The sequence below is a fragment of the Rhinolophus ferrumequinum genome, chromosome 19, assembly GCF_004115265.2.
Source record: "Rhinolophus ferrumequinum isolate MPI-CBG mRhiFer1 chromosome 19, mRhiFer1_v1.p, whole genome shotgun sequence".
Lineage (NCBI taxonomy): Eukaryota > Metazoa > Chordata > Mammalia > Chiroptera > Rhinolophidae > Rhinolophus > Rhinolophus ferrumequinum.
The window spans coordinates 52,526,737-52,543,271 of NC_046302.1; the positions used below are offsets into that span (position 1 = coordinate 52,526,737).

Consider the following 16,535-nt stretch of genomic DNA (forward strand, 5'->3'; position numbering starts at 1 on the left):
ATATCAGAGCTTTCCCTCTTCCTTAAGTTTTTGGGGATATTTTAGGTGCTTGCAAATCTGATACAATTAATTGCTCTGGTATTTGAAGCTTTCTGATGATTCTACTGAGAAAATGTCGAACTCATCAAAGACCAAAACTTCCTCATTTAGATTTGTCAACGTTATTTCCGGTAACACTTTCAGAAAATCAGTACCTGGCCAATGTGATAAGGAATGTTATTCATTTCCTCAGGTACAAAAAAGTGGTTCCACATCCAGCCACGCTTCACTCTCCAATGAGACCCCATTGGGTGCTTAACTTCCTCCGTTTTAGAGTTTGCTGTCGTGCTAAGACAAGGCCATAGGGGAAGGATTCCCAGCATAAAAGGTAGCAATAAACAACAATTCATTCCGCTCTTTTGATTTCAGCTGATACTCTTCAGAGGAAACGGTATGTTGCAAAATAAATCTTACGTTTCTCTATAATCCTTTTGACTCTTAAGTATCTTTCATATGCCTAAAGGACAAGAAATACAACACAATTTGACATTTTAAAAACAACATTTTCTCACTTAATTGCTAAAGAAATAATATGACGTTTGCATCCATAAAACATGAAACAAAAATATATATTTAACTTACCTTTCAATTACGCTAGTTAATTATATTTGGTAGCTCAGCAATATTTGAATGGAATAATTATACATTTCTGCTGAGACACACTGTCCATTTTAAGCGGTAGTCAAATCTGCCTGAAGGTTGGAAAGTTGCTCTGGCAATCTCCTTGATTGATAGCTGACATTGACACAAACTTTTTTTTTTTTTTTTAAACTGCTTACTTCTTCCATTTTATCTCAGTAAAAAAAAACTACTATCCCATTAAAACAACAGTCAGGCCAGAGAGGCAAATGTGCAATTTCTCCTCTTTTTCAATAGAAATATGTTTTCTCATACAATTTTCCAAAGTATCATTTTATGTAGTATTAAATAAACAAAATGGCAATTAAGCTTAAAACCTGGGGGATTTACTAATCAATTATACTGATGTCATAAAACACTCTGTGAATAGAAAGTCTGTGCAAGATATTTACCATTTTATACTATGAAAGATATGAAATGAAATGTTTTTCCACCTTAACAAAGAAATGCCATTTTTAGAAAATAAATACAAAATTATAGTGCCTGGGTCAAAATATGTAAGACAGATGAAAGATATCTTCTATTATTTAAATATTAAAACCAACAACTCAAACGACTGAGTTTTCTAGTTAAAGCTTTCCATTTAACTGAGACTGATCATACCCACTTTCTCTGAAATGACTGGTTAATCTCACCCTTAGAATATAATTGAATAGCTTTGCATTTTGTTTGGGACTCATGAAGAAAAACAATTTTGTGAGATCCACAATGAAGTTGAACAACATAATCAACAGAAAAGCACAGAGTCCCTGTTCCTATGATGAGTTTTCTATATGATCTTGTTTTTAATCTTCACATATTTTTGAATGCCCCCTGATTGCTTTTTTAAGTCTTTGGCTCTCATTAGGAAGTGTGTTAAAGACATCTAATTAAAAAAGAACACATTATTGTAAATGGGTGTCATCCCTCTGTAGTTTTTTCAAGCATGTGTATTTTTTGTTGCAAGTTTACTTCATGAAGGTTATGAAGAAATTCAGCTGAGATTAAAATTAAAGAGAAATTTCATCCTTAGGTTGAATACTTCAAATTAAAATAATGTCTGTTGTTTAGAAATTGTTAAATATATATATTGATACCTAGTGAATAATGAAAACATTTGGGACAAATACAGTTTCCTTTATGAGAAAATATTTTGTATAAATTTGATAATCTCACTAACAGTGACAAGTATACTGCAATGTTGGGCAAATAGCATTCTTGTTAACTTTATATTATGATATTTTCATATATCTAGAAATAGAGAAAACAGTATCATGAACATGTATACACCATTACTCAACTTCAAAATTATCAAAGCTTGGACATCCTTGTTTCATCTATATACGTACCCACTTTAAGATATTAAAACAAATTTCAAATGTCATGTCATTGAAAGCATTCATTACACAAATACACACACTTCGGCACAAATGCTATATATCTAAGTGTATGCAACCTTCTAAAGATCAAGATTGAATATTTAAAAAAATTAGGAATAAATCTTTAATATAATCAAATATTCAATAGTGTTCAAATTAAAAAATTTTGAACATCTTTGATTCAGGATTTAACTATATCCACACAACGCAGCTTGTTGATACATTCCTTAAGTCTCATTTAGTCCATAAGTTTCATGATTCTAATTTTCCTTTTCATTTATGTGTTGGACAAAGCCATTTATCCTATACAGTTTACCACATTATCGATTTTGCTAACTGCATCCCACAGTGTGATTTAATATGTTTCTTTATTTTCTATAAATTAATAGACTTAATTAGATGCAGTTTTAAACATTTGTCAAAAATTCCCATAGCTGATCCTCTGTAATTCCTATTGCATGATTTCTGAATGTATAAAATACCTAGTATTTTTCACATTTTGTTTTCAGTATTGAAGTTTTTTTTTTTCCTTCTAAGATTTATTAATAGTTTCATATATTGTCAGTTGGATAATTTATTTTGAATTTCCTAATCATCCTTTTTTTTTAAAGTTTTACCAGTTATTGATGGTCATTGCCTAAGTTGATTATTTCAGTGACCACATGGTGAAAAACAGCAAACAGAAATTCAAAAGAATCAAATGAAACTGCTACAATTGAAAATTTAATATCTGAAATAAAAAACAAAATCACAGGATAGTTTTACCAAAAGATTGAATGCTATAGAAGAAAATATGTTGGTTTTGAAAATTATTTACAGAAATTATCCAAATTAAAGTACAGAGATAAATTACAGAAGCAAAAATAATTTTAAAAATGAAATGTAATTTCATTAACTGTGGACCCATTTCAAGTGGCATAATAAAAGTACAATTGGATTCCCAAAAAGAAAGAAGAAAAAAATTGGGTTAAAAAATAATAACAATGGCCAATGGTTTTTCCGATTTGCAAAACAAAATCACACCCAAAAAGACTCTCAACAAACACTAAGCAGAACACACAAAAAACTAAGGATTTATTGTAAAATTACTAAAAATAAAATGTAAACAGAAAATATTAAAGTCTCATCAGAAAAAAGTAAACAATAAGGATATCCAATAAATGTTCATCAGAAATAATGTAAGACTGATGGCAATACAGCAACATACTTTAGGTTCTGGGAGAAAAACTTTTAACTTATAATTATATATCCTTCAAAACAAGGGTAATATAAAGCAAAGTAGGGAAATTAACACCATAGCTGCACTATAAAAATATTGAGGAGAAAATACTCACAATGAAGGGTGTGTAAATGTACATAAAGTAATGAAATGAGATGGAAACATTAAATATACAAATACATATAAAAGGCTATCTTTCTGTTTCTTTAATATTTTTAAATAATTTACTATTTATGCATTAATAACAATGTGTTATAAGATATTGAACATAAAGTAAAATTCATGATCATAATGACACAAATAGTGAGCTGTGGAAAATGAAAATATCTGGTAGTCAACTTCCTATAGGTAGTGATATAACTAATTCAAGTAGACTGCTGTTGACGAGCAACCGATGTACATCAAAATGAACTATTGATGCACAGAACAACGTCTTGAAACAATTGTGCTGAATGAAAGTAGCTTGACAAAAATAACTCATATTGTATGTTTCCACTTATATATAATAATTCCAAAAAACATCTAAACTCATCACAGTTGACAGAAAACAGATTAGTTATAAGAGAATACAGATGAGGAAGGAATAGCAAGGAAAGACTGCCAGGGTCATGAGAGACCTTTTCAGGATGATGGTTGTGTTCATCATCTTGATTGAGATGGTGGTCTCACAGGAGTATAAATATATTTAATCTATAAACTAATAGCTATTTTTTTACTCCTTTATACATGAAGAAACTTTCAAATTTGTCCACTGGCAGGCAAATATAAATCAGATTAGTTGCAAGAAATATGTGAAAATAAGAAATTTCAAATGAGGGTACTATACGATACCAACTATAGAAGTGCTTCAAAATTATAAGATGATACCTTATGAGACTATTGTCATAAATAGATTTTTGTATATAAGTCTAGGAAACGAAAAATGGTATGCAAAATGTATCATGATAACTATGATAATTACCATTATCAAGGAGAAAACATGGTTTAAAGTTTGAGGTTTAGAAATACCTGTTACATTTTTCTCCCTCTAAAACAAGTTAAACTATGTATGTCAAACAATAATACTCATTAAATCTAGGTTATTTTTCGACCATATGTTGTATTTTTCTGGTTAAGTGTGTGATTGAAATATTTCACAATTAAATTTTAAAAAGTTAAAATATTTTATAATCATAAATTATAATAAAACAGATATGAGTACTCTTTCATTTGAAGCTTTTTACATAAAAACACAAGAATGAAATGGTCACAGTAAATACGTCTGAATGATGAGATATTGTGGCTTTGTTTATATTCTTCCACATTCTGAATTTTCTATAATTGTCATATGTTTCAGGAGAAGAGAAAACATTTCAAATAATGGTCCATTTGTGATTGAAGAGTGTTGGCAGCTGTCAGCAGTGCCAGACTGAGAAATACACAGGACTGAGTCCAAGCTAATAAGGAATAATGCTATCAATTAGTATTCTGAAATGTTCTCCAGAGAAACAAGCAGTGATATCTTCACCTTACATCAGCAATCCTGGATATATTTTCCAATCAGGTGAACACCTGGGTAAAAACTGCATATTATTTCAATATGGGGAAAAAAAAAAACATGCTCATACTGTCTCATGTTAGTGTATTTAGATTTAATCTCTGCCGGTTCTAGGCATAGTTATAAATATATATTAAATAAAATGTAGTGTACAGTACATTTCAAAATACATAATGAATAAAAATAAAATGGCATTGGTATTAACATATTACATAATAAAATAATTATATTAATATTTTATTTGTACTATTTTCATAAGCATCAATGTATTATGTTCAAGTAGAATCATCTGATTTTAGCATTAAAAAGCACATTTCATCTAATGTATTACATTCACATATGAAGGAATTTATAGCAAGAAAATTTAAGTGACCTGCCCAGTACCAAATAGTTACTTATCAGTAAAGTTAGGATTGGAAAAATATCGTTAAGAGAATAGGGTGTATAATATATACCTCGCTTAACTGAATGGAAGAAAGAAAATGCATAGATATCTAACATCATGCATGACGTCTGGCACTGATAATTCACCTTACTTAAATTGAATAAAGACCTATAACTGAAACCAGACATCATATAACGTTTTCCGTTATTCTCCTTTTAGGACAACCCTCCCTTATTCTAAAGATTTGTGAGGTGAAAAAAAAAAAAAAAAAAAAGGAAGTCAGAATGATGGATCTGGTGGTTGTGAGGGTGAGTATAAAAATTGAAGCTGAGGAAATGTAGACGAGATAAATATAGAAACTTAATTCTATTTGTAATCTCTTAAAAATCAAAGGAAACTTGGCAGCCTCATAGAGTGACACTATCCATAAAGATTTTTAAATGGCTTTCTCAGAACCACTAATAGGAAATATGGAAAGGGATGTGAGTGGGTAGAGCTGGCGTACGCAAGTGAGAAGGGAACAGTATTTCTGGACCAAAAATTATGATTAAACGTGTGCCAACTCTTTCTCCATAGACCTAGAGTATAAAAGATCTTTCTTTGGCCCATTTATGAACTATCATTAAGCATATTGTACATATTTACTGTCACAAATAAAAGGCGTGTGCTGCAGATAAAGCAATGTAAAGTGAGAGCGCCCGCATAGCAGCCTCTGGGGCTATCTCTGACATCACAGCCTTCTCCATTCATCATCGGTGTGGTGACCTAAGGTTTGGAGCGACAGGTTCATCCCATTCCTAGGCCTGCGAATGTGATTGCTTATGTTTAAGCAGCGAGGAGTGCCCCTTAAATGAGCACCATACTCGGATTACTAGAGATCGATTGAACCTGAGCATGCAGAATATTCTAGAATGAAGACACAGATTCCAGTTGACGAAATACACACTGGCAAAAATCTCATTTTTAAAAAATCTGGTATCCCACATTTTCCCCACTTCCACAAGCTACCAAAACATGATTTCTCATTATTTCAAGGTTAAATCTTTGTATGGCTCTGTACTGAGGATTCGTCTAAAACTCCTTTTGGATCATATTCCTAGTTATATGTTGCCAATGCAAGTATCTGGATAGAACTTAATTATCTCTTTGCTGTTTTGTAATCTGATTTTAATTTAGCTATTACCTGTCCATAAGCTATTTCTTATATTTAATTTTCTGTGTGACTGCAGTCAAGAATAGAAAATATTTTCTTTTTTGAAATCCCTTTTTCTCTTAATGTTCTTCTAAAAATGTGTAACATGAACGAATAAAGCAATACTTTATTTCTAATGTCCCAAAAATTATTCTATTATCACTTACATTATTTAAAGAGTTAAACCCATGTATATTTGTCTATATTTTTATTTTCATTGTACAATTTAAAAACACTAAAAATCCCCTGAATACCTTCAATCTATTCATTTGGAGAAGATACATGAAACTGATCTCACAGTCGACAAGGAAACAGGTGAATAAAAAAGAATTTCAAAATTGCTATTATTAATAACATGTTATTAAGCCATTAATAGTGGTGCTGTAAAGTCACCAAATGACATGAAAATATGGCTATAGAACTTTGTTAGGTGAAAATAAAACACAGAAATTAAATCATATACAATGATTCCATTCATTTAAGGAATGGAATTCTTTAAATTACGGAAATGAATTCCATTCATTTAAGGCAAAAATGTAGATGAATGCAGAGAAGAAGCTGTAGAAGATCATGCCCTCATATGCAAACAGAAAACATCTCTGAATTGAGTAATTATAAATGGTTTAAAATTTCCCTCATGTGTATTTATATGTTTTACTATTTATTCAGTTCATACATATATAGACATAATTTTGTAGTGAATTATAAAACTATTTTACATAAATAAAGGTCATTTAGCACCACAGTGAATGAAGATTCTGGGGTTATTCTCCCAAATATGTTGAGCTGAATATTCTAAAGTCAGCTTGGTAGACTGAAGAGCCACCCAGGGAGCAAAGATGGCTGAATGTCTAGAAGAGCCGGCTACCCACACTGGCTGTATGACTTTGGACACAAGGCTTAACCTCTGAGTGCCTATCCCAAAGGGTTGTTATCTTGATTAAATGAGTTGATGCAGACGGAATACCGACTGACACACATTGTTACGTGTTTTAAACTAGCTACACAAGAATAGCAACCTATAAGTGGGTGGTGGAGACCTAATAATTTCTTTATTTCTAAACTTTGAAATAGTCAGCTACTGCTATTTCTGCAAATACACACATATATAAAACTTTATAGATGACTCTTGCAAACACAGTGTAAAATACGTTGTGTTCTACATGTATTTGCAAATGATTTGGCTGTCTTTTTTCCTCCCCACCAAGCATGGCTAAGTGGCTATGAAAAATGAACTTTGTCATGCTTGAAACAATATGTGATAGTGCATGGGCATAGATAGGATGAAAATGATCCCAGGGTGACTCAGAACAATTATGTTTTCAAAGACGACTAATTATGACTTAAGGGATGAAAATATTATAATCTATGCACTTATACCATTTGTAACTGGATCTAATTAGAAATTGTCTTCTATGACCTCTTCTTGGTTACATAAAGATAATTATTCCATCTGTGAAAACTTATAAAAATATAATGTATTCTGGAAGGCTTGTGGAAGCTGAACGAACTTCAACTAAGCCAGCTTCTCATAAAGAAAAGCAGATGGCAATTAATATAATGTCTCTATCTTTAGAAAACAATTGAGTGGGCTGACCAAACTAATATTTCAAAAGATTTATACTTTGTGATGGTCAGAAAGTTCCAATGCTTAAAAAAGAAAAAGGAAAACTCTTAAATTCATGGTTTCTAAAATGTTACTTAAAAATACGATAAAACATTCATCAATTTAAAAATGCATGTCTAACTTCTTATATCAGGGTCTGAAGAAAGCAAATTCAGTGTGAAACAAATAGTAGAATGTGGCTCTTGGGACTGTAAGTGGTAATATTATTACAGAGAAAGTAGTTAGAGATTCTTCTTCTATGTTAATTTGAGGGATTATTTATAAAGAAAAAAAATGAAGGCCTGCAAATGTCTTTTAACAATCCCTCTTTATTCCATAAGCTTCTTTATAATTCCTTATAGAGCAGGAACATGGATGTTTAGTGGCAAGTTATACACTGCACCTAGAAGTCTTTCCTTTTTTTTTTTTTAATGTTATAGATGCTGCCTCAATATTTATTTCAAAGAATGTACTTTTTCTTGTGTGAATCAATTTAAAATCTTAACTAAAATAGAGAAACAAGGGTATTAATAATGGAAAAATGTTAGGTATTTGAACTGTTTCAGCTGAAATATCTTAGGGAATCCATATCACCTATTATCTTATTTCCCATCTCAATGTCTACCTTTATATTTCATTTATATTTATTTTTATTTTAATCATTAGTTGCAATATGGTGTTAGTTTTCAATGAAATGATGTGGATCTTCTAATCTGTGTTTAAAAACATCTGTGATTCCAGGATGTTGGAATTGTCATTCCATTTCTACCATCTATGATTCTGGATCCATGACAGTTCATCATCCACTTGAAAGTGCAAATGCATCCCAACACTCAGCTAATCATGGCCCCCAAAAAGGGTAATGCAAGTAAGAAACTCAATGAATAGCATGGAAACAGAATTCACAAAACTATATGACCAATTGGATTTCAAGTGAGATTGCCTGCGTAGGGAGTATCAAAGGTAGGTTTAGAAATACTGAAGTTAAGATACCTGTAAAAATTATAGGCAAAGATTCTAAGTGGGCATTTCTGTCGTTCCAAACTCAGAGGGACCTGTAATTGTTATCACAATTATACCTTTCCACCCCAATGCTCTAAGGAAAGCTTGGCTTTAATTCTGTACGATTTCATAAGCTAACCCTAAACTTTGGATGATTGGTAAGCATAAATGAATGAAACTAGGATGTGAAATAAGAGAATTAAAAAAATAATAAAAAAATAAAATAACATATTTTTGTAACTGTGGTAGACGTACTATTGTTTATCAACATCGCTTTTACATTTGGGCAGACTTGCATAACTAGTTTTGCTAATGAATTATAAGTATTAGAAGTAAGAGTGATGTCTATCACTTTAGAGTTGAGTAATTATTTTGTTTTCTCTCTCCCTTCTTTGGCAGCCAGAGGCTGTAGTTATGAGACGGTGGAGCCTCGATCAAGCTTGGGTCACTGAATGACTGTGTGGACACGAGCGCTGCCCTCTCACTGCCTCTGAGTAAATAGTTGTAGTATGTCGTTGCTGAGAATTTGGCAGCTACTTGATTACACAGCTTGGCACCCTATTAAAATCACCAACTATATACCTGGCACCAAAATATGGACTTCCTACATTCTCATGTTACTCTTTCTTGTAACTCAATGAGCTATTAATTATTAACCTCCATTTAAAGAGAGAAGAAAGAAGATCAAAGTGAGCTTATATAAACTAATGAGAGAAAGGGAGTGACAGAGACCAGCTACAGATAATAGCTGGAATAAAGACTTGTCAAACTAAGAGAAGAGATAAAAATGCCTAAGCTGAAAGAATTTGAGAAGGTGAATAGGGTCAGAGTAAGGAAGAAATATGCTGTGCCCAGGGACAGGTACATTTGCATATTAATTTCAAAAACATGATCAGACAGCAGCCCAAGTGAAGCCATTTCCAAGGTAACATATTAAGGGTACTTAAATAGGCTACAAATCTGTACAGCCTGGAAAATTCAGCGAAGTCCTTGTGTACATGTCAAGTCTTGGTTTCTCTACTTCAACTGAGTCCTGTTTTGGTCAAGGATATTTTTATCCTCAATTTTAGGTAGCAAAGGAATTCTTCTGCCATTTCTTCACTATGTTTAAAGTAAACGCACACAATTTTTTTTATCTTGAGCTGTATTTTTGGTGCGATTTCACCATGTGTCTGGAGCATACAGATTCAGAGGCATTCCTTAAGCATTTATTACCAGCATAATTTACATGCATGCCCACAATATATGAAATATTAAAATCAATTTTGGGCATGCCATTAAAAAAAAAACTAAAACTTGAAAAAAATCTTCACATCTTTAGAGTTATAATGTACAACTTTTAAATCAAGATTTGTTAGATATAAGGAAAATACATTTTTTGCAAAATAACCAATTTTAGATATTTTTCCCTTGAGGTGCACAGCTTATTGGTTTTCTTTCTTAGGTAATTAGTAGAGGTATTATTATTATTACATTATTTTGGACTTGTACTTGATAGAGACATAGATAGATAGATAGATAGATAGATAGATAGATAGATAGACAGATGGATAGATGTACAGACATTAGTCCAAGTAGCATACCCATGAGGTGACAGGCAACAAATAATTTTTTTTTATTAGCTGTAGTTTGTGACGTTAATTAACAATAATATCAGCTAATATTTAAAAATAAGAAAAGCAGATGTTAAATTTTTAGAGTAAATAAAAAGTGTTTTATTTTATATGTGATTATAAAGATGAAAGGCAGTTAAGAACAGTAAATACAAAGAGAGATCTACAACTGACGGTGAGTCTACATTCACACAGCATAACGTATTAGTAGCAGGTCTAATAGTCTGAATAAAGTATATTAAGTGCACAAATCTATGAACACTTTAAATCCCTTTAAGATGAATGGCATGCTTATATAGTAAATAAATTCCTATAGTATAATTCCCAAATTAAGAAGTTTGAGTATCATTAAAATTCCAAATAAAATGCATATAGAAAAAAATTAAAACAGGTATGTTTTTAAATCTAGAAAACAGTAAAAGCATATGTCCAAGAGACAGGGTGGGTTAAAAATGCATACAAATTGAAGGAAGGAAAACTATCATGAATATAGTTAACTTGAGATACAAAATGGATTTTAAAAGATAGGATATCTCCTATAAGTTTTTGATTCCTTTGTAATTGATGCCAGAGAGGGTAAATATGCCTTTTTTAAAAGTACTTAAATGTAGCAGTATTCAGTATAATCTGGATGCATGAATGAAGAAATTATTGAGCAAATAAATGTCTCTTTTTTCTTAAAAATTTTAGTTATATGAACTATGAACGACTTCAATTTGTTGAAGGATAGGGAGAGTTACTATATTCTGTAGAAAGGAATGATGTCCTTATATGAATTCCTCACATAACATTTTGTTTTTTTTAAATCTGGCAACCCTAACACCATTTTTCCCCCATAATATGCAGAAATCAGTTAATTAATATCTTACTGAGATTTGTAATATTTAACTAACATACATACATATACTTGTATAGCTTTAAACATGTTCTGCTTATTCTTTTTTCCCCTATAAAACAAAGTCTCAATGGTACCTTTATAATACAATTTCACATAATCTCACAAAAATTAAACTCATGAGTTAAGAGCTGTGTGCTTTAAACATTAGTTTAAACACACACAAAAAAAATGACAATATTACTTCATATCTTTTAAATAGTTTACATTAAATTTCATATAAATGACTTCATTAAATACACGCGTGATAAAATGGCACAGCATTTTAACAAATAATTTGTGTTGTCATAAAATTATCAAATGAGCATACATATAAATTTGTAATTTGTCAATAGACAAAATATACAGACACAAATATGTGTATGCATGTATGTGTTTATGCAAAGGCATTTGCTTATTTATTAATAACCAATACATTTGTAATAAAATTCTGAAATGCCTATAGAACTGGCATATTCTATAGACATTTGACGAAAGAGAGAAAATAGATAAGCAAAGAGAAACCAGTATCTCATACAACCCCTAAGAAAAATCATCTTATTTACAAGGAGGGGATTTATGCCCAACTGAAAAGTGATGTTATGGCCTCTTTATGTTTTGTCTAACCCTATGGGAAATGGGTTATATTTCGCTTTACTAATTCAAGAGCAATTCCAAGCATCATCAAGAAAAATGTGCTTAATGACAAACAACAATACCATTAAAAATTAAAAAAAAAAGATGCGTCTATGTTATTTTCTATGTATTTTAATGTTCTAGTATCATCTCATATTTGTCTCTGAATTTGGTTCTACTATCTCTTTATCAAAGGACTCTTAGACTCTCCACCAGAGATTTTTAAGAATAAAATAGATGGCAAACTCTTGGATACAATTTAGCTATAACCCAACTTAAAGTCAGAAAAATAGTGGTGTTTCTCTTTCCTATGATTTATGTATAATTTGCTCATTTCCGTAGGAATGACAGTTCTAAATTTTGCACTTACAGAAAATTACCTAGGTTATTTTAAGCCATAACTGATGTGCCAAAATTATTTCCACTTTAATATACTACCTTGCAAATTATCAAAGTTCATTTACCATATAAGTTCTTAGAATGAATAGAAAAAGTGTGGATGTACTGATCCTATACGTTGATAAGGCACTGTCCTAAATGACATTTCTAATTTTGATTTTATTGAGGTAACGTTGGTTTATAACATTATGTAAGTTTGAGGTGTGCAGCATTCTAATGCAACATCTGTATACACTACATTGTGCTCAAAACCAAAAGTGTAGTTTTCATCCATCGCCATACAGTGGAGCCCCGTGGCCTGTTTTGTCCACCTCCCGCCCCCCTCCCTTTCCGGTAACCCCCAACTAGTTGTCTGCCTTTGTGGGTTTGTTTTTGTTTGACTTTGCATGCCAAAGCAGAGTCTATAAAAACTGATACACTTTGATTTAATTAATATTAAGGCATTCTTTGATGATTCTGAATGTCATTAACTAATTCAACAAATTTCTGACAAAACATTTGTTTTACTAAATCTAGAGCAGTTTTGAAAGTGAGTTAAGAATTCTCTTACTAGATCATATCAGAATCTGCAAGAGGGCATGCATCATTTGAAAAAGAAATTGATTTGTTCTGAGTTGTGAAAAGTCAGGCTTTAGATTTCAGCTGGATTTTCTCAATGAGTCTTGATGTGAGTTGGTAACAAACTCTAACAGTTTTGATTTTTTTAAAAATGTGTCAAACATCTTTCAGGTCACTTTGGTAAAAGTAAATCATTTCTCAAATCTGTGAGCTGTCAGCAGCAATCTAAAGAAAGATATGTGGAAAAAACAATAGGTCCTTATAAACCATATAAAAACACATGTATTATTATTGTATTACTGCTCAATAGCATGTTAAGTACTGCTCTATTATACTTGAAATATAACATAATATTTAAGTGGTACAAGTTAAGACCATGAGTGGCAAAAAATTCAATATCCATTTATAAATAATTATAGTATGCCATTATCAAATTATATGTAGATATATTATGACAAATTTCTAAAATAATATTAACAATTCTTAAGAATGCATTTGTGCACAGCATTTTAAAGCATCTTCAAATTACAGTGATTTAATTGAATTAATAAAAAAGATATACCCTGGAGATAAGTACTTTGGAAACATTCCAAAGGGGAAAGCAAAACAAAACAAAGAATATAAATAGATAATACATGTTTTAAGACTTACAAATTGTGTGTGTGTGTGTGTGTGTGTGTCTGTGTGTGTGTGTGTGTCTGAGAGAGAGAGACAGAGAGAGAGAGAGATGGAGAGACAGAGTGAAAAGTATCAATATTTCATTAAGACACAAGTAAATGACTTTACTAAAATTGAGACTATAAAATGCAGATATAATTTAAATAATAAACTGATACATTTCAACCATTGTTAAAGACTCAGTAAAGTAGGAAACAGATTTAAAGAATCAGAAATCTGACGATTTCTAGATTTCATAGGTTGGTTATTTTTAAAATGGAATAATTCTAGACTTAATTCAGTGATATTTATTCATTTTTCAAAATACTTCTATTAGTTGCAAAATTTGGGAATCAGAAATATTCACATTACATTGAAATTTAATATTTTATTTATTTAAATCTTTTTTCAATTTATTTTTTAAATTATGGTTGACATAATATTATATTAGTAACTTACTATATTATTGACTGTATTCTGTATGCTGTACATTACATCCTTGTGACTTATGTTGTTTGTGAAAGTTTGTACTTCTTAATCCCTTTCAGCTTTTTCAAATAAAAATTTTTCAGCATGTATATTTGCATACTTATCACACTTAAACATCTAAAGTACTTAGAAATTTTAATAAAAAATATTATACGGATGTATATTATTTTATTATTTGTTATTGCAAATACATTCAAAATATACATTACTAAATTTGCAAATGTCTATATAAATAATGTCTTCTCTATAGATATATTAATTCAAAAAATGCATTAATAGAGCTAAGTATAAATTTACATAATCTAAAGAAAACATTTGCCATCAATTTAGATATTTTTGTTCACATCTTCATGTATATGCATTTTTATATGGTAGTTACAGATTTACTAAATACCTATGGCAAAATTACATTGAAATATTTCATTAAAATTAGTAACCTAAATTATTTGTAATGAATTTAAATTGAAACAATATTAAATGTCCTTCACATTTTGCATTTTCTTAACCTACACTTTTATGTCTTTCATAGTTGATCTATTACATGTAATAGATATATTATACATTCATGTGTGTACATGTTTGAATATGAATGTGTTTGTGTTCATAACATGTTCAATAATTTACTTTTATTAGTGTTATTATTATAACACTAATTATTAATTATTAACACTTAATTATTAATTAAGGAATTAAACTTTTTTGTTTGAAGAATTTTTGAATATCGATAGAAAATTTGATAGACAAAAGAGGTAGAAAATAAAGTAATTATATATCAGCTTTGATAATAGATTGTGCCTCAAAGAAACATTTAGTTTTATCCAGATATGCGGAAAGCTCCACACTGAATATCATTTTCTAAAACATAAATTATTTGCTATATGAAAATATTTACCCTATAAATAAACAATTTTCTCATATCTTTAAGGTTGATGACTTCATTGTTCCTAGCATCTGATAATACCGAAGTAAATGTATAGTAAATCAAAAAAACAAAATTCTGGAGACAGAAAAAGACGCAGTAGTGATACAGTCCTACCAACAAAATTAACATTTTAAATGTCTAGTTATGAGCAACTTTTGTTTTCCTCAACCTGAATTGTACAGATGGCGATTTGTTCTCACAAATATTTGTTTTAGAAAAAATTCAATATACATGTCATCGCTATAAAACTTTTAGGATTTTTTTTGTCCTTTTGAACTAGCAAAGAGCTCCTCAAGTACTTGTTGGCCCTATATTCATTAAAAGATCATTTATCTAATTTAACATATGCTTGATTCTCACATTCTTACCTGTGTATCTTCCAGTTCTAGTTCTGAAATTCAAAATTTGCACTAAACACCTGAGGGATAGTAGATAGTAGGAGAGAGTGTTCCTATTTTGCTTCACCGGCTTCTCCTCAGACCTCCAGGAGCCACATGCGTCCCAGTCACAGACGCTTCTGCTCTCAGTACCACGACACTCAGTATGTCACTGCTTACTGACTGCTATTTTGGGTTCTCTGACTAAAGCTGTGAACACTGAGCCTTTTGTGCAAAATATCATAAGGTCACTCTGATGTCCGCGCATAGTCTGGGATTAAAATGCACACAAGCACCAGCAAACAGCATGGGCTGATTATTTTTTTCCCCCTTTTCCTAACAACAAGCAAAAAGAAAATAAAGTACTTATTGGCTTGAGGTGATAAGGAGGGAATTCAACTTATGTAAGAGAATTCTACAAGTGGCAAGGACATGCCCTCTGCTCGGGGATTAGCTGATGAAACAAATGATCAATTTAAAGTAGGCACAAAAGTTACTAAAAAGAGAAGGGCTTTTCCGTGGTGTGTCTATGCCTTCTGGCTGCTTCAATTCAGTCTTTCTGCTCAGGAGTCAAGGCAAAGACAGAAAGAAAAGGCAAGGTCTAAATTGGAATCCTCCTCTTTTCCTGGGTTTATTTGCTACCTAAATATACTTATTTTATTAAATTTATAATTAGATTTTATTATAAATACTTGTTATTTACTGTGAAATACACAATATTAAGTTCTATGCTTTTTAAAGCTATTTTTCATTAAAAATAAATTTTGAACCAAATCAGAGAGATGTTGATAAATATGAACAATGTTTAAAACTATAATTGATGTCTATAAAATTTAATCTGTTAAGGGTTACACATGTAATTATTATAAGAAGACACCCTCAAATTTCAGAAATATACTTAAGTCCTTCAATATCGGAACTATATGCATGTTCATTGCTTTTCTATCATAGTAAGGGAAGGAGAGTAGGAAAAAGATTATAACTAATGCTGTGAGAACTAAAGAGATCATGTGATGCCAGAGTTATGCTTACT

At 30.8% G+C, this 16,535-nt stretch overlaps 1 protein-coding gene across 2 annotated transcripts in view; it reads right to left on the reverse strand.

Moving 5' to 3' along the window:
* The window catches only part of CDH19 (cadherin 19), a 55,421-nt gene extending 39,757 nt beyond the window's left edge, over positions 1–15,664 (reverse strand). For both annotated transcript variants that reach the window (XM_033135609.1, XM_033135608.1), the window contains exons 1-2: positions 15,494–15,664; positions 195–496 (exon numbers count right to left, since the gene is read on the reverse strand). In XM_033135609.1, the coding sequence (XP_032991500.1) occupies positions 195–389 (195 nt within the window). In that variant the 5' untranslated portion in view covers positions 390–496; positions 15,494–15,664. The remainder of the gene's footprint in view (positions 1–194; positions 497–15,493) is intronic.
* Between the last annotated feature and the right edge of the window lie 871 nt (positions 15,665–16,535).